This window comes from Urocampus carinirostris, chromosome 3 (assembly GCF_059441175.1).
Source record: "Urocampus carinirostris isolate Australia breed hairy pipefish chromosome 3, RoL_Ucar_1.0, whole genome shotgun sequence".
Lineage (NCBI taxonomy): Eukaryota > Metazoa > Chordata > Actinopteri > Syngnathiformes > Syngnathidae > Urocampus > Urocampus carinirostris.
This window is the reverse complement of record NC_142351.1, coordinates 52762769-52781546: the sequence shown is the minus strand read 5'-3', so window position 1 is coordinate 52781546 and position 18778 is coordinate 52762769. Positions and strand designations below refer to the sequence as shown.

At 39.9% G+C, this 18778-nt stretch overlaps 1 protein-coding gene across 1 annotated transcript; it reads right to left on the bottom strand.

Annotated features, from left to right (window-relative positions):
• Positions 1-1835: 1835 nt before the first annotated feature.
• LOC148370079 (voltage-gated purine nucleotide uniporter SLC17A9-like) lies at positions 1836-18184 on the bottom strand. The gene is made up of 12 exons (XM_088330045.1): positions 17866-18184; positions 17590-17787; positions 12838-12983; positions 10905-11004; positions 10712-10836; positions 8913-9012; positions 8734-8830; positions 7550-7672; positions 7359-7474; positions 3241-3296; positions 3111-3140; positions 1836-3018 (listed from the first exon to the last, which is right to left on the bottom strand). Exons 1-12 carry the CDS (start codon positions 17943-17945, stop codon positions 2876-2878), a joined length of 1314 nt encoding a protein of 437 aa, XP_088186171.1. The 5' UTR covers positions 17946-18184; the 3' UTR covers positions 1836-2875.
• Positions 18185-18778: the final 594 nt, after the last annotated feature.

Below are 18778 nucleotides of genomic sequence, written 5' to 3'. Positions count from 1 at the left end.
TGACGCTATCCAGAATGACGCAACTCCTTTGTAATACATTTAACATGAATTTATGGTGGTATAAATATTTTATGCTCCAGTCCAAATATACAATGCTCACTGTGTTCAAGACTTCCAACTAATGAACTCATAACAGGGATGTGATTTTTCCGACTATAGTCGGAATTCCGACTTTTTCACTTGCGTAGCAAACAAATCAGACTGTCTCACCCTTTCTTTTATTGCTCTGGCGCACCCTGGTGGCCGTTAGAAAAATTGCATAAATTGGCCACATCGTTGCACAAGCTGCAGGGTCTGAACTGCATTTGAACTGACCTTGCAGTATTTACAAAAAAAAATCAGGTATGTGGGCAAATTATTTTGTTATTTAAATCTTCTGAATATGTTAAATTATTAATTTAAGCATGGTTTTGGACAAGTAAATGGCTTAAAACCCAGGAGCTTTGGGGGGCGTTGTTTTAAAGTGTTGATATAGTATGATTCATACATGCAAATTTTTGCACTGCTTATGCTCAGTAGGGTCGCGGGGGTGCTGAAACCCATCCCCACCGTCTTTGGACAGGAAGCAGGGGAGACCCTGAACCGATTGCCAGCCAGTTGCAGGCCTCTCATACAACTAATTACACGCACATCTATACCAAGGGACAGTTTGGAGTCACCAATCAACCTGCCATGGATGTCTTTGGAATGTGGGAAGAAACCCAAATAGGTATGGGGAGAACATGCAAACTCCGCACAGGGAGGCTTGTAGCAGGACTTGAACCCGGGCCTTCTAAACTATGGGGCTGACGTGCTAATCACTCAGTTGCCATGCTGCCACACATACAGTATTTATACTTAAAAAATTAGGTCTCTTAGTGGCTATTGGGCGAAATTCAAGGGTCAAACAATGATTTCATTAGGAGGGTTAGGTGCAGCGTTCCGTCTAAGCTGCGCGCGTGCGCAATTGCGCACTGCTCGCACATTCTCAGCGCACAAGAAAATCTAGCCAGCGCGCAAAAATGAGGGCTCAAAATTACTAATTAAGAAGCGACTTAAGTCAATGTTACAGTGCATGAAGGTAAAAATACACGGGGTACCCTGACGTTGTGTCATAAATGCGGTATTTTGAAGTCGAGTCGAATTGGAACGAAGTTGAGTAAAGTTAGTAGGGTTTGTTGAGAACCGGCTTCTTCGGCTCGGCTCACTAAAAGGAACCGGCTCTTTCGGGTCCTAAACAGCTCTTCAGGTTGTTTTTTCTTCTTTAATCCCAACATGACGAAATATTATGTAAAATTATGCACAAAATGACTTAAAAGAAGGGGGGAATAGAACAAAAAAGAAAAAAATACCAAAATGAAAAAGTGAAAAGCTGAAGAAAAAAAAGGAAGAGAAAAAAGAAGGAAAAATTTTGAAAAAAAAAACAGAAAAAGGAAAAAAGTAGAGAACAAAAAGAAAAAAGTAACAGCTAGGAAAAAATTAACACAATGAGATTTTTTATAAGGATTTTAAAAAAAAAGTAGAAAAAACACTGAAAAAAGAAGAAAAACTTTGCCAACATTGTACTTCCACTAAAAAATGTGATTAAATACAGTTGTGTATCGTGCAACCGACTAAATAAGCCCCCCAAATTGTTAGTATTGTGCGACAAAAGATACCAGGAAAAAAAAGAAATGGAAATCTTGAGAAAGAATTGTTGTAAAAATAAATGACGTTTGTAGGCCGTACAACCTTTGCAATAATACATTAGTCAATTCATTCAAAAGTGACCATTTATTTTTGCATTGTCGGAAATTCAGCAAAATGTAACTTGATGTCAAGTTTTGGACATGTTTGATAATGGATTAGTTGCCACACTTGGGGTTGCTGTTGCTCACTGTTGTTTCAAGCGTTGCTCACCGACTTTGTGTGAACGCTCAGACCCATGGAAAATTAGAGGGAACATTGGTTAGGTGTCACTAGGTTTTTTAACTGCAACTATGTGTTTAAACAGGTTTTAAACCAGGGTTTGCTTCTCAAACATGGGTTCAAAACTTGGGTAGTGTTTTGAATTTAAGTTCGGGCATCACACTAAGTATTTTAAATTGTGGATACATTTGTGTTTCAATCTAGAGTAAGGGTTTTGTATTAGAGTCTGATCAAGTTGTAGGAGTATGAACAAAGATCAGGGTTACAAAGCTCAGTAGCCTAGATGGTAGTGTGCCCGCTTTGAGACTGGGAGGTCGCTGGTTCGCGCCTCGGCCGAGACATACCTAATTGGTATAATGGCGGCGCCCTCTGTTGGCTGCGGCTGCATTGACTCGCTACAACGGGTCAGGTGTATCGACATTTCGTTCTGTGTACATTGTTACAAAGGAAATTATTATTAAATTATTATAATGGTTAGTTTGCACAAACTGTATTGTTTTAAATCCGTTTTTTTTAAATACAGTATTTGAATCAGGTTTTTTTCTGGGTGTTTAACTTGGTTTAAAAGGGAACTATGTTTTGAACAGCAAGCTGAAGAAATTCACGAATGCTGGCATCTCAACTTTACTGCAAAGGTCTTGCATAAAAGACTATCACTTAAAAATAAGACATAAAAAGATTTTTTTTTAAAAAACATTTTAATAAAGCAATGAAGTCTTAAGTTACGTTTGTTTGATGAGGAGGAAAAAGAGCGGGCGTCTCTCCAAGGTTCTTACCGAGATACCACATTGTCCTCGGGCTCTCGGCTTGCAATCCGTGAGTTAAACTGAAACCTCCATTTGGACTCAACGGGAGATATGTGCTCCAGTTAATGTCCTCTAAACTTTTGCAAGTGGCTCCGATCGGACTGGGACGTGAATCCTTCAAGCGCAAAAGAGCTTGACCTGAGATGGAGAAAAACACAAACCACCGCAAATGCACGTGACTCCTAGAGGTCGATGCGACGGGTGTCCCCGAAGTAGAGATAGACGGCAAGCCCCGTGCTGTGGACCCAAATGATGAGGTAGAAGACTGAAGCCCACGAGCGGGTCACCTCGATCACGTATCCCGACAGTGACACCATCAGTACACCTGGTTTGGAAGGGGGCACATGAGCTGCGCTTTGCATCGCTTTTGTTAAGCGCATCCGGCGCAAACTGCCAAAACAATTCGAAGAGACGTACTTGTAAAAGCGCCCAGCATGTTCATGAAACCTAAAGAGGAAAAAAAAGCAAAACATGATGAAAGATGATTCCGCGAAGCAGCAATGTGTCCGTCTTTCAGTTGTTTTGCTTTTAAAAGGCTTGGACTCACCGAAGAGGGCGCCCGCCCGCGAAGGGCTCAGGTCCTGCACGTTGACAGACGTGCCACTGCAACACAAGTTGGCAGAAAGTCACTGTATTTATTGTTCTTTTTTAAACAACCATTCAATTAGATCATCCAATCATCAACACTTAATTACATTTAATTCATTAATAGATTAAAACTATCAAGGTAAATTAAAGTACTTAAATGAATTATAACATAATTATATAAATCAAAGAAATAAATAAGGCACAAGTAGCATATTTACAGCCCAACTCATTTTTCAACAGACTATGCAGGCAGAAAAACAAGCTAGCCCAGGGATCGGCAACCCAAAATGTTCAAAGAGCCATATTAAATCCAAATAAATGAACAACTACAAATTTATCAGGGGCCGCAAAAAATTCAAGACCTAAAATAACACCTATAATAAACGCAACACATGCTAAATGTATCTATATTAGCCTATTGTCAAAAGGAAAAGACGGAGGAAAAGAAAAGTTGGATGCAGCACATCCAGTGGAGAATGACACGACTACTCTGTGGTATGATACTGCCTCAAGTTCACAATTGAATAACGGCATGCTTAATTTTTGGAATAAAATGCAATTAAGAAATAGATTTTTTATGTCATTTTTATTTTGAGGATTAGCAAAAACAACAAGCAAATGTGCCCCTTGTCTGGCCAACAAAAAGAGTGCAATAAAACCTATCGTGCATTTGTAAAAATAAAACATCAACCTTTTCAAAGGGTTAAGTAAATAAAATCCCGTTGATACAGTTTATGTTTCTGTAGAGTTTTCTCTTTTTACCTTCGGGCTAAATGGCCAATCACACACCCACCGGTTTACTTGAAAACAGCCACTTGATAAGTATGTGACGCTGCCCCTCTGAAAGGGGGGGGCGGGGCTTGGAGCTGGGCTTGGGCTGCACATTGGCTCTCACCGGGGAAAAAAAACGTAACAAGCGAAGGATTCAGAGCAATACGCGTACCTACTTGGAGGGGATTCACGTTACTTAGTAACGGCTTCAATGTAGTACAATGTAGAGGAGTAAGAGTACTGTTTCTTCTTTACTAATCTACTCAAGTAAAAGTAAAAAAGTATGACAATTTGAAAATACTCCCAGAAGTACAAAATGTCCTAGAGTAAATGTAACTTGCATACCTGTCAAGCTCCACGGCTCCATGCCCTTACAAACTGTCGTATTTTCCCTTACAAAATAATCTTGAAATGTTTAAATCTAAGCTTAAAACTCACTTCTACTCCATTGCATATGAATAAGCTACTCTTCTCGTCGGCTGAAAAATAGTCTGTGTAATATAGTGTAATAATCTGTGAAGCCTTTTGAGACTCTTCGTGATTTAGGGCTATACAAATAAAAATGACTTGACTTGACTTACACCATTTTTTTTTTCAAACGTGTTTATTTATGTAGTTTAACATGTTATATTGTACATGTGTTTCGTTATATCATATATATTGTTTATTAACATTTTGTTGTGAGATACTGAGTTGCTCGACATGAATGAGGTTTATTATAAAAAAAGTTCAAAAATAAGGTAGCTTGGACGTTCACCGTAGAAGGAAAAAATACATGCAAATATAATGAAGTAGAATAATACATTTTCTTATTCAAATTATGAATTCATTTTCTACATTAAATTATTGTTGGTAATATACTGATTTAAGGGATAACCACAAACCAGTCTTTTTTCATTTTCTCCTTTTATACTTCCCTTTTTTCTTAACTTCTTTATACAACATAATAATTCATAATACAATGCATCAAACCAAGTGAGCCGTTTGAGAGCCGTCTTTCTTTAATGAGTTGAGCCGAAAAAGGCGGTTCTCCAAAAAGAGACGGACTTCCTTTTACTACACAACTACCACATGAAATCCAATGTTTTTTAAGACCACATGTATTTCAAATTTACTCAATCAACCCCGCCTGTTGTTTTCAGATCGGAATAATGCATGTTGGGAAATCCCCAGGCGCACAGTAGTATCAAACCGCTCGCTTCGTTTGCAACGAAAAAAACGATACAGAGATAGAGGCTAACGCGGCAAACTTGTTTGACTTGATTGATTTGCCGTTTCGTGACAGTCGGTGTATACCGGATGGTATCCATAATCGACAAGTTTGCGTTTTTCCATACAGATTTTCTTGTACGTCGTACACGTCTTAAAATCCATAATAAACGTACTTTGTACGGCAAAAACGTACAGCATGACAGGTATGAACTTGCTACAACCCTCTCTTGCAAGTTGGTTGCACTTGCAAAACAGCTCCATACTAAAAGAAAGTGTCCATTTCCAACTAGTTTTTATTGAAACTAGCTTCAGGACGTGAAATGCAATGCAGGATAGCAAGAACATTGGTTTGAACCTTTTAAAGGTTATGACAAAAATTTGATCTGGAATGATTGCATGAGAGCATTTTTGACAGTTTCGGTATCCGGGTTACACTTTGCAAAACAGCTAAAAATGAAAGAAATGTTCACGTTCCCCAACAAATTTCTGCTAAAACTGACTTCAGAATTTGAAATGCAAGAACAGAAATAACTTTGGTTCAAACCCTTGTTTGAAACAAATAATTTGGTTTTTAGCGTTTTCCTCACACAGGAGAGGGAATTTTTTGTTACACTCAAGTTACACTTTGCAAAACGACTCAAAACAAACTAGTTGTCTGCCATTTTGCTACAACTGGTGCCTCCCAAAACCTTGTGAAAGGCTTGACAAAAAATTTAGAATAAAATAATTGGGTTTATATTCTTCCTAGTGATTTGTAGCATTTGTTTTCAGTCGTACGGTGATATCTCTTCATACAAGCACCTATGAATGTGAGAATTTCGATATACGAGTTTTAATTGCAACAAAAATCTCGCTCGCATTAAAAAGGAAAATCCAGTTTACAAGAAGACCGAAGGGCTACCACTTGAGAATGCTTAGTGCTTGTGACTGCTCACTACCACGTCAGCTGGTCCCAGATTGCGCATGCAAACTACTACAGGCAAAAATGAGCTTTAAACATTTTTGGTGTGGATGTACATTTAAAGTTACAGTAACTTTAATTTTAAGTGTACAGTAAGTAAGTAAGTACACTATAATCAAACTATAATCAACATTCTCTTGTAATCATACCTGTAAAGCTCAGCCAATTGCTCCCCTTATTATTGTTTGCATTTCCCTTATTAAGCGATAATAAACCTTACAAACACGACACGGCAACTACGGTATTTACTCACAGTGAAACAAACTATGTAGAGTATCGCACAATATTGCAATCTGCGTTGATGTGGTTGTCTGCTACCAGTGACAATCCGGATTAGAGCCTAAATGGGAAAAAAGTGATCGGTCTTCTTTTAAAACAATGTTTACCATAAAAAATGGTTTGAAATAATCAAAAATGTATAAAAACAGGGAAAAGGTATACGTTTACAGGTATGCCGATTTCCTTGACTCCTTGCAAACCAAGACATACACCTCTGTAAAGCCAATTTTTTTCCGTGGCAAGTACTCCTAAAAAACTAGCACTTCATTTTGTTAATTTCAACCAATTTATGTTATCACTGTATTTTTGTCTGTCTTTATTAATTGAATGTGTTTAATAGTCAAGTCATGTTTATTTGTATAGCCCTTAATCACAAGAAGTCTCAACGGGCTGCGCAAACTACAGACCATTATTACACCATCCCCTGATCTAAAACCTACATGAGGGCAAGGAAAAACTCAAAAACCTCAGCATGAGGAAAATGAAGAAACCTTGAGAAGGGACCGTACATGAAGTGATATCTATTTATGGTTCACTTGGATGCTTCTGCGAGGATGGGAATTGACTATTAAGCTTTAAATCATTTCATAACGAGAGAATTTGCTTGTTACACAAGCGATTCAAACTACGAGCACGATCCTCCAACAAATTAAGCTCGTATCAAGACGTACCACTGTACAAAGAAACACAGCAACATGTAGTGAAAACAGAATACACTCTTTAAGTGTTGATTCTTCTCAAGACTTCATCTTAACTCCGTTTGAGATAAATTGAATTTTGCCCAAATGCAAACGTTGAGTTTGAAAGTGTTTTTGTTTTAAAAAGGATTCTTGTCTGAGAAGATTCTGACATACCAGCTGGTAAAGGAGAGCGCCACCACGGCAGCGGAAACGCAGGTGACGGCAACTCGGAAGGACACTTTCAGGCACAGCGGCAGGAGAAAAGCGCTGGACACGCCCATGGCAATGAACTAGTGAGGGAGTCGGAGAATTGGGTAACACGTGGCGCTCGGAACTGGCGACGGGCAAAGGGAAAGCTCTCCAACCTGCATGGCCTTCCTCACTAAGAGCAGGCCGAAGCCTCGGCCGACCAGCCAGTCCGAGAGGTAACCCCCGCAGAGGGATGCTGGGACCGCCGCCACCCACGGGATCACGTTGTACGCCCACACCTGGAAAGGAAAGTGGGAAGCGTGAGGACCCCCGACCGGTGATGGAATTTCCGACTCTTTTTCCAAAACGGGCTCTTTCGGCTTGGCTCACTAAAAAGAGACGCCTCCTTCAGCTACCAAACAGATCAGAGTTTGTGCACCTTCTTCATGGGCAAATTCAAGCACTTTTCAAGCACTTTTAAGGTCAGGTTCAATTTTTCCAGTACTTTCAAAGGAAATAATTCAGCGCTGATCAAAAGAACATTTTTTATTTGTAAGCTTTGATAACTAAAATAAAGTTACTATCTTGCTGCTAGCACATACTCCGTTATTTTTGCGCTGTTCTGATCTATGACCCATGATCGTTTTGTATTAATGGACTGTTATAAACTGACATTAATTCTGCCATCATGCCTTAACAGTACACGTGCAGCTTGGCTTTGTCACACTTGTTTACAACCACAGAAAAGGCTCTATTAGGTGTTGGGTAATAATGGAGTTTAATATAGAATACAAAAAAAGGGTACTGTATGTATAAAAGGCAGAAAATGAGGCAAATTTGAACTCATGTTAATGATATTGATTGCTCCGAAGCAGAGTGCATTCTTTCAATCTTAGAGACTGCTTACCTTTTGCTTTTTGTTTTACTTATTATAATTGATATATCTTGCGCGTTCTTCAGAATATCTGCGTTTAACTTCGTTAAAACAGAATTGTATATAGTTTTTAAATAGGAGTCTGTAGAGGCTCCGGTGTATTACGGTGAGAGTATGTTAAAATGTGCTTAGAATGAAAAAGGATTTTCCCACCCGATACTACGACTTTGTTAACATTGACAGATATTAGTCCTCCATCCATGCAAATTCTAAGCCTTTGGCATATTTTTGCTGAAGACAAACTTAAGCTTATCAGCGCGATTGGGTTCTTATGTCGTTAAGTGACAGCTTAATTTATTTGGCTTTGTGCTATTCGCTGCCAACCTTTTTAACACAGCAAGCCCGTCTCCCTCCAAGGTCGCAGTGAAGTGCTACCGGAGGAGACAATAACGTGACCTCCCACCCCAGCAGGAAAACACAGCTTACCGTAGCATTTGGGTGCTCTTCGCTGAAGTATGTGGGCATCCAAGACAGCAGGGTGTAGGAGGTGCCGCATGTACTCAGGTGAGCCAAGATCATGGCCCTGTCGCACACAAATCGACATTAGACTGCCAGCTTTGCCGGCTGCAGAAAAGGAAGAGCCGGCCTCCGCGTACGCCTCCTACCAGACACTCGGCGCCCTCAGCAGGCTCAGCAGATCGTAACAGGAAGACTTCAGTGCTTGCTCTTGGTTTGGTGGTTCGTTAGACCTTTTGTGAGCTTTGCCTGCAAGCAGTCAAAACATGGCCAAAGGGAAATATTTGACTTAAAGCTGTGGAAGCACTTTGGGGAAAAAAAGCAAATGGTCATACTTTAAGTTTGGCAAAAAATACCAAGAAAAATAAAGCATTGAGGAGATGTCTCTTTACCAGGTAAATAATTCCTAATTCCGAACCCTAACCCTTTATTCCAACTTAACTTGATCATTTTGCATTTCTTCGTCCCCAAAACAAATGTGAAATAGGTTATTGAATTCTTTTCGAATCATTAATCTTTTCATTGGATAAAATCAATCCGAATTTTGTCTTTAAAGACACGGTTCTTTTTAGTTTAAGCACTCTCACACTAAACCAGGGGTCTCCAATGTGGTGCCCACAAGCACAGGGTATCCCCTAAGAGCACCTGAGTGGCCTGCAGACTGGTTCTGAAAGTACCTCACCAGTGATGGGTCATAGTGAATTTCTAGGAAATTTAATGCCTAACTGGAATTCTTTGACGTTTCTCTAAAAACAATGTTTTAGTGGTTGGTTATGCTTAGGTAATACTATATTACATTGTAACCACATGGTAATAACCTAAACTGATATTATAGAAATGCATTACAAACTAATAAAAAAGTCTGGTTCAGAAGGTTGGCAAACCCTGCAAGAAACTATTTCATGTATAATGTGTGAGTGCTAAAACCACAAGGGAGAAGACAATCCACAGTGACCAAATCGCATCATTTTTTTTCTTATTTCTTAAGCCAGCCTTTCGTAACGTTTTTGGTTACCCATAGAAAAAAATGGCAAACAAATCCATCAGCTCCGTGTACTTGAGGCTCATGTTATGTAAAAAAATGCATATTTCTCAACCTTTGAGTGTTTTTAAAAAATGCACATGAATCTGATAGTGTGTGTATTTTTTCTCATTATTTCAACATATATATATATATATATATATATATATATATATATATATATATATATATATATATATATATATATATATATATATATATATATATATATATATATATATATATATATAATAAAGAAAATATTTGACCACAAGAAAACGCTGAAAATTAGATGTTTTTTTTGCAGGAATTACGTTCCATAAACAGACCCGCAATAGTCAAAACCCACACAGTAGAAACCTACATTTGTGTATTGCATGTATATATTTGTATATTAAATACTCTCAAAATATACATTGAAATCAAAGAACAAACCCTTTTTTTTAGGCTCAAGCATTTGTTGAACCAATGAAAGTACTGTACTTTACAAACATTTTTTTTTACAAGAAACTTCTGAACTGCCAAATTATTTAGCGTAGACTATAATATAAATCCCGTTTTGCACAAGTGTGTGTTTGTTGGTTTGTATTTGGCTTATGCGCTTCGAAACTAAACTCTAAAGTAAACTGCAATACAGCAAATGTCTACTCTACACTGACCCTTCAAAACTCTGTTTTCTAAATGAGCTTTACTTGAAAAATGCTAACAGTATAACAATACGGTGGGCATGGCTGAAAAACAACAAACTCACTGAGATCCCCACGGTTGTATGTACCCAGTACGTACCTTATTTTTCAGGCAGTCTTTTACATAGAATGCCTAGTAAAACTGACCAAATTGAGCTGACAAACACGGCTATTGATATTTCTGGGGACTTTTCCTCATTTTTCACTTTGTTGAAAGCCATCGAGACATTAAGGAGCTCACCTTTCATGACGCAGAGCCGGACAGTGAGCGCCCAGGATGCAGAAAAAACACTGACGGCATAGAAGACGCTTTCCCAACCGCAACGAGCCAGCAGCACCGAGCCCAGGACGCCAGCTAGCAGAATCCTGGAAAACCAGCACTATTCGTATCGCTACCCGAACATCTCACCAGTGTGCCTAAACATGCTCCGTACCCAAGAGAACTGCCGCTTTGCGCGATGCTGTTGAAAAAACCCTCCTCGCCTTCTGCGGCTCGCTGAGCAATCAGACTGGCCAAGGACGGGTAGAAAACACCTGAAAGCAGCCATGCAGGGAATAACAAAAGCAAAATATCCAACATTTTCTCTCTTCATGGGACAATGTGTGGGATTTAGGGGTCCCCTGGTGGTAAACAATTTAGGAGGCCTGGTTTACTAATAGCAAAAATGTTTTTTTCAATTGGCTAAACCACAGAAGCAGCAAGAAGAACTTTTTGAAAGGATTATGAGCTGTGAGGCAGCGCTTTACCTGTCGTCATGGAAATATAAAAGTTACATATATTAAATGGTTTTATGTATTCAGTACCTTTTCACTTATCATTACAATTTCTTAGTTAGATTTCTCAAAGAAGTGAAATTTTCACATTATAAATTATAATAATATAATTAGTTTAACAGTACTGAGCTGAGTGTCTGAAGATGCAGAGTGAGGCACGCGATTCTCTTGCCTCATGGCAGAGGGCATTAAGAGACAATGGCCTCTGATTTGGCGCACACCTTAGCCCCAAACAAAGGAAATATTAAGTATTTTTTTCTTGTTGCATGGATGTTTCTAATGCATTACTTATCTATTAATGCTTTTATTCAAAAGAAGCACTGTATAGACTTTATACATGCCAACCTTTTGAGTTAATTAAGCGGTAATTTTATAGTGCACTCTATTTTTACACACAAAACACAATCCATTTCCAGAGTGTTATAAAAACAACAAGAAAAACATGTTTCTTTAAGAAGTGGTAAAACGGTCATTGGAGCAGATTATTTACGCACAAAGAGCTATTATCTCTTGAAAATATCGAATCCCTAAACATAAATACTACTCTCCATTCATGCTTTTTTGTTGTCATTCAAATATGACATTTTTTTAAACATTTTAGGAATTTCTAAGGAGAGAAGAGAGGTAGACTAACATGTAAAGCTGTAGTCTATGATGGTATGCAATTAGTATGCAGTGTATTACTGTGCTGAGTGTCTGCAAATGCAGAGTGAGGCATCCAATTCTCCTGGCTCAAGGCAGAGAGTGATAGTGAGACCAAGGTCCCCGATTTGGCCCTAAACAATAGAGTTAGTGATAGTATTAGCAGGATAAAAGGAAGTCAAGCCAAGTCATGTCATATTTTTTGTATAGCCCTTAATCTCGTGAAGTCTCAAAGGGCTGCACATACTATATAAAACTAAGACAGGTTTCTACAGCTTTCGAGTATTGCGGGGCCTTTTTGAAAGGCAAGCCCCGCGAATCGAGGGATTACTGTATTCAAATTTATACTTAGCTTCTCTCAATACCCATAAATACTTGACATGCAAAATGAGACACTAAAGGAGAAGGAGCAATTACTTGTCAGGCCGAAGGGGGCAGCACCTCTCCTAGCCAGCGAGTGCAAACCACACAAACTGTAAATAAATCGGAGCACAGAATTTATGATAAATTTTTGTTGGTAAAATTATTTTTGTAACCCACTATGCCTGGAGGAAAAAAAATATCTTTCACGCCATCCAGTAATTTTTTTTTCTTGTTGCAAAGAATTTTTATATGAATTACTCATCTATTGATGATCTGATTTAAAAAGAAGAGTGCATATACTTCATTTATAAGTAAAGGTAAGACAAGAAAAGTTTTTTCTATGGTACAGTTTATATATTGATTTCTTACTCTGCCAATCAAAGTATTAATATGATGTGGGTTCAATTATTTGTAAATCTGACGATGTGCCTTGCCAAACTCAAACTACGCCAAACGTCACTCAGTATCAGCTAAACCTAGCAGGGCTAACAGTTTGTCGCGGTTTAGAAAAGAAATTTAAAATTAGTTAGCCACTAGTACAATTTACTCGAGTGGGATGTATAGTCGGTCTGATTCTATAGAGCTCACCTTGCACTACTCCCATGAGGACTCTGGCCATGATCATGAGAGCCAGGGTGCGAGAGCCTGAACCAAAGTGGGCCAGAATGGGCGTGGCAGCTGTGACCGCCGCCCAAGAGGCGGCGGACAACAACAGGACTCGCTCCCCTCCGATCCTAGACAAAAAAAAAAACAAATGACAACTAATAGGTCAAATGCCATCCAAACCTGATTTTACCTTTAAGAAGACCAAGCATGGACTCATTTTCATCGAGGGAGGAGGTTTATATATTTTCTAACATTTCTCAGAAACTCAGAAATTGGATCACATGGTTTTACGGTAGTATAATTACCATGTTTGTGCAATGATTGATCAGTCCAAAATATCATGACCGGAATTGCAACCGGGATTTCAACCCAGCCACAGTGGTTAAAGCGCCGAAGCACCAACACCATTGACAAATAAAAATGGATTAGGTTTTATTTCATTATCACAATATTTTATTAAGACCCACAACATGGTTTGTTTTAGCAACGATATACAAATTACTTGCGTCGAAGTTCTCTAATAATCACGGTTATTTTTGTATGCCTCATGCTCAAAGGTAGGGTGCTTCCTCGTTTTTTCTTTGCCTCGCTGACACTGAAACCTGGTTTCAGCATTGCTGTTTTGCGCAGTTACCAATTACTAGAGTTTTTAAGTTCCACTTCAGTCGACTTTATATTTTTAATGAAATATTGGTACCAGGTACATGAATACTCAGGCTGCAAAGAGGACATTTTGAATAAATGAATGAAAACTTTATTTCGAACATTAAAATAAAAACAGGACAAAAACAATGAGTCAACAACAAAATAACGTTACATAACATGTTCAAAAAGGGGTAGTCAGAAGCAGATGCTTATTTTCCGTACCCCTTTATCTTCTCTATTAAATACATTTTACAAAACCTCTTCTCCTCTTGTGTTTAATATAACAAAATCTCATGGATATACGTATTACATAGGTCTGCATATAACGCCTATTTCAAGCTCATAGTTGTTGATCATGCTGATATTCACAGAAATTTAAAGAAATCTCGGTACCAGAGACTAAATTTGGAGAAAAAAAATGGAATTTGTCTTGAAAGAATCTATTATCCATCCAAATGGAAATTGTCTTGAAAAGATATCCATTATCCATCCATTATGCTTATCCTCAGTAGGGTCGCGGGGGTGCTGGAGCCCATCCCAGCCATTTTCAGGCAGTGGGCAAAGGACACCCTAAACTGGTTGCCAGCCAGTCGCAGGGCACATGGGGACAGACAACTCACTCGCTCATTCACACCTAGGGACAATTCAGACCGGAAAATAAACCTGACATGCATGTTTTTGGAACATGGGAGGAAACCGGAGTGCCCGGAGGAAACCCACGCAAGCACGGGGAGAACATGCAAAATCCACACAGGAAGCCGCGACCCTACTGAGGATAAGCGGTGCAGCTAATGAGATGAGATGAGACCTCAGAACTGTGCCACACACGCGCTCACCATTATGCTGCCGTGCTGAAAGATATATCTCATCTCATTAGCCGTACCGCTTATCCTCATTAGGGTCGCGGGGGGGGGGCTGGAGCCCATCCCAGCCATCTCCAGGCAGTGGGCAGGGGACACCCTGAACTAGTTGCCAGCCAATCGCAGGGCACACAGGGACAGACAACTCATCCACTCATTCACACCTATGGACAATTTGGACCGACCAATTCACCTGAAATGCATGTTTTTGGAACGTGGGAGGAAACCGGAGTGCCCGGAGGAAACCCACGCAAGCACGGGGAGAACATACAAACTCCGCACAGGAAGTCTGGAGCTTGATTTGAACCCACGACAGGTTCCCATGACATGAACTGTGCCGCACAAGCGCTTACCACTGCGCCGCTATATTATCACAAAAAAAAACCCACAAAAAAACAAAGAAAACATCTGATGATGAATCGGACTTTGAAAGACATTAAATAAATACATTGTAAATTCTATATTGGTGTTATGTTCATAGTTTACAGCTGTATGTTGTCAATACGTGGTTTTAGTCGTGGCCGGCGATATTCAACAACGTTTGTCGCTTACAATGCTCGGTTTCAGCCTAGAAAAAGTGAATCAAAATTTGATTCTGGTTTTTGAAATAAAAATTAGGGGGGCGTTATACACGAATAAATACAGATATGTCAGAAGTTTGAAAAGAGTGAGGCACACATAGAATATAAGATATACAAGACTTGAAAGGGACTTCCATGCACCTGGCATCACTAGTTTAGGGCATTTTTAACGTTGCACGAACTCTCCAACTGCCACACCACAGGTTGAGACTTGAGTTGTTTACATGTGTCGTAGGCCTATACGTCACTAAGATCTACAGCCAATTAATATTACCGCCATCTCCTGGACAGGGGTGGAACCTTGCAAGTCTCGTCCAATTTCTTAGGAAACCATCTTCACTTTGCACTCCACTCACCGAGGGCACTTCCCTATGGAGGGACCTCACTGGAGGGTTCTCAGGGCCAAGTGAGAGGAATGGGATTGGGCCTTAAGTCTCAATTAATTTTTGAGTAGCAAATTAAGGGAACAGTTGAATGTTTCTATCAGAGCTTTTCTTGTAGAAAACCCAAAACCCACCTCAACCAGACCCTAGTTCCAGTGGCCCCCAAGTCATTTGAGTTAGGGACCCCTTGCTTTAAAGTCACATTGTGCATTACTTGACCACTAGATGTTTCTGTACTGAATCGTGCAACCAAAAACGACGGCTAATAAGCACAAGGAAAAACACAAACTCGGGAGAATCAAAGAGGCCAATCAACTCCCTTTTTTTCCTGCCCAGCCTTTCACGAGGTGTTTGGTATTTGGTGGTACTTGTAGCAGCCACATGGCGGACAATGTCAGCAAAATTCCGTCTATAACTATTCAAAAAAAGGTGGGTTAATGATAGTTGATGTAAATTTTCTCATTATTTCAGTCAGCATTGTTTTTTTTAATGAATATAGTTTTTTAACCACTAGAATTTTCTAAATTATACACACTGTCCCTTTAAGTTCTGAACAATATTTAAAAGATATCCATCCATTTACCTGCTTATCCTGAGTTGGGTCGAGTAAAGAAAAAATGTATTACTTAAAAAAAGGGTTTGCTCCAAGCTACACTAAAGCCTATTCACCCTGTTTGCTTAAAAGCGTCAATATTTAATATTGGCTTGAGGCTAGTAGTTATGCTATAGAATAAAAGGGATCAACCTTTTATTTGATATTTGATTTTTACTCAAATTTAGAGTCAACCTGAATTCGCATTAACATAACAGAGCTCAATTGGTGACTACCGGTATTCCATACCTGTCAAATTACCCATTCTCTCCGTATTTTATATGTATGTTTAATCATTTTAAATTGTGTGTGCTTTATAACAATTCTTGTACGGAGAATATTTTTACCTCTTTGTTTTGCTTGACCGTTCTCGTCCTGCCCGTTCTGGCTCTAATCCGGATCGTCTTGGTCACGGCAGCAGATGACAACATCATCATCGATAGCTAATATTGTTGCGGTATTATATATAGTCCGTCTTGCTGTGAGTAAATAAGTGCAGCGTTGTGTTTTTCAGCTTTATTATCGCTTAATCAAGGGAGCAATTGGCTGAGGTTGACAGACACTAACTCTTTCACATTAGAGGACCCGTTATTCCCCCTTAAAAACGCAGACCGCTTTTCAAATTCAAACATACAAAAATCTTGACTGATAACTAGTATTTTAGTCTGCGGCTGCTTCATTCTGAAGCGAGACAAAGAATTTGTGCATGGATAACCGCTAACATTAGATTTTTGTACTGCCACTTCCGGTTTTAAACAAGTTTTTTTGAGTATAGTAATTTAAGTATAAAAATGGGCAGCACGGCAGCGCAGTGGTTAGTGCATGTGCGGCACAGTTCTGAGGTCAAGAGATCGAATCTCCTGTGTGGAGTTTGCATGTTCTCCCCGTGCTTGCATGGGTTTCTTCCGGGCACTCTGGTTTCCCCCCACATTCCAAAAAACATGCATTTCCGGTGAATTGGCCGGTCCAAATTGTCCCTAGGTGTGAATGAGTGAGTGAGTTTTCTGTGTTTGTGCGCTCTGTGACTGGCTGGCAACCAGTTGAGGGTGTCCACTGCCCGAGGATGGCTGGGATGGGCTCCAGCACCCATGCGACCCTACTGAAGATAAGCGGTTCAGATAATGGATGGATGTATGAAGTATAAAAATAGAGTTTGCGATAGCATATACAACTTTTTAATGTCAAGAGCTTGGCATGTATGTGGATTTCTCGTTAAAGGAAGAAAAAACAAATTGGTTAACAAGCGATGATATCTTAAGTCAGTCGGTCCTGGGTTCATATAAAGCTGCCAACCTCCTTGTGCAGAGTTTGCATGTTGTCCCTGTGCCTGCGTGGGTTTCCTCCGAGCACTTTGGTTTCCTCCCACATTCCAAAGACATGCATGGCAGGTCAAATAGTGACTCCCTAAGTATGAGTGAGCGTGTGACTGGCTGCATGCAACCAGTTCAGGGGTGTCCCCTGCCCACTGCCCGAATTTAGCTGGGATGTGCTCCAGAACCCCTGCGACCCTGGTGATGATAAGCAGAGTAGATGGATGGATATACAGTATTTGGATATCTTTCCCAGAGGCGACCGTAATAAACGAGCGCACTGAAACTGATTGTGTCACGCCAAGGAAAACATCGGGTCTAAAAAGTTAGGAGACTTTTATCCAGGTTTAAAGTTGAACTTACTTGTCACTGGCGTGTCCTCCCAAGATCTGCGTGCACGAGTATCCCCAGAAAAAGCCCCCCAGGGCCATGCCGGTGTCGATCTTGTTCCAGCCGAAGGAAGCCGCCATAGCCACGGCGCACACGGGCATACACATGCGGGCGCACTGCACCAGGCAAGTGCCAAAGAAAAGCGCTAACATCCACCGGCGAGCCTCTGATCTGTGCGTGAAATGACACCAAGTTGAACCGACGTCACGCACCATAATGGAAGCAGCGAGCGCGTCATCCTCGCCTCACCTAGCCCAAGATTTCCGATCCTGCGGCTCAATTTTCAAGTGGTCGCAGCCGAGTTTTGCGCCATGCTGATGGGGATCCATTCCCAAAAAGTCAAACACAAACAAAAAAAGAGTTCAAAAAAGAAAAGGCAGCAGTCAGAGAGAGAAGCAGCCGTCTCCCCACTGTGGAAGGACAAGCTCGACGAGTAGAACATGTTACTGCTTGAAACATGGCGATTAAAAAAAGTCCACAAAAAAAAACGCCGCTGTGGAATTGGGGGGAGTGACGTCAGGATTTAAAGAAAGGCGGACACGCATCTCTCAGCTTCCAAAGCCGGAGGAAAATGGTAAAAATCGTGAATTAATGAAAATAAAAATAACTCTTTTCTTTGATTAATTATACATCATCGATTAAAGGTCGAGTGCGTCGTTTGAGGTGTCCTTAAAAAGTGTAAAGTAATTCATTTAATGGCTGACGTTTTCCTCAAAATGGAAAAGGCGGTGTCAGACAATTTTTGCTGTTGTTTACTTGACTCGTTTTTAAGGCCAGACAATTTTTTTCTGTAGTTATGTAAGCACAGGATAAATAAAAAAGAAAGGTTGAACCCTCAACTTTTATTTCCGAAAAGAATATGTTTCTAGCTTTGACCATTGTTTAGTAAAAAAACAGTTGCACATAAGTTTCTTGGAAATAATCGTTTCCAAGAAAACTTGAGGACTTTTTGAGAAAGAGTGCGTTTCTGGAAGAACTTTCTCTTCGGTGCTTTTTTATTTGCATTTGTGGTACCTCCAGTATAGAAACAATGCTTTCCATAAACACAAGGACACTTCCCTTGCAAAATAACATTTTATTGCAAGAACACTGAACTTATGCATTAACGCTGCATGAACTTCGCAAAAACTCTTCAGTGCCCCATCTTTCCGGTAACATGATC

What these genes read in the sequence shown, in the direction of transcription:
- LOC148370079 (XM_088330045.1), bottom strand. Translation starts at nt 17,945, where the DNA reads ATGGATCCCCATCAGCATGGCGCAAAACTCGGCTGCGACCACTTGAAA. An exon ending in CCGGCTCTGCGTCATGAAAG is followed by an intron (nt 9,013 to 10,711) that starts GTGAGCTCCTTA and finishes GACTGCTTGCAG; the next exon opens with GCAAAGCTCACAAAAGGTCT. An exon ending in AAGAGCACCCAAATGCTACG is followed by an intron (nt 7,673 to 8,733) that starts GTAAGCTGTGTT and finishes TTTCCTTTCCAG; the next exon opens with GTGTGGGCGTACAACGTGAT.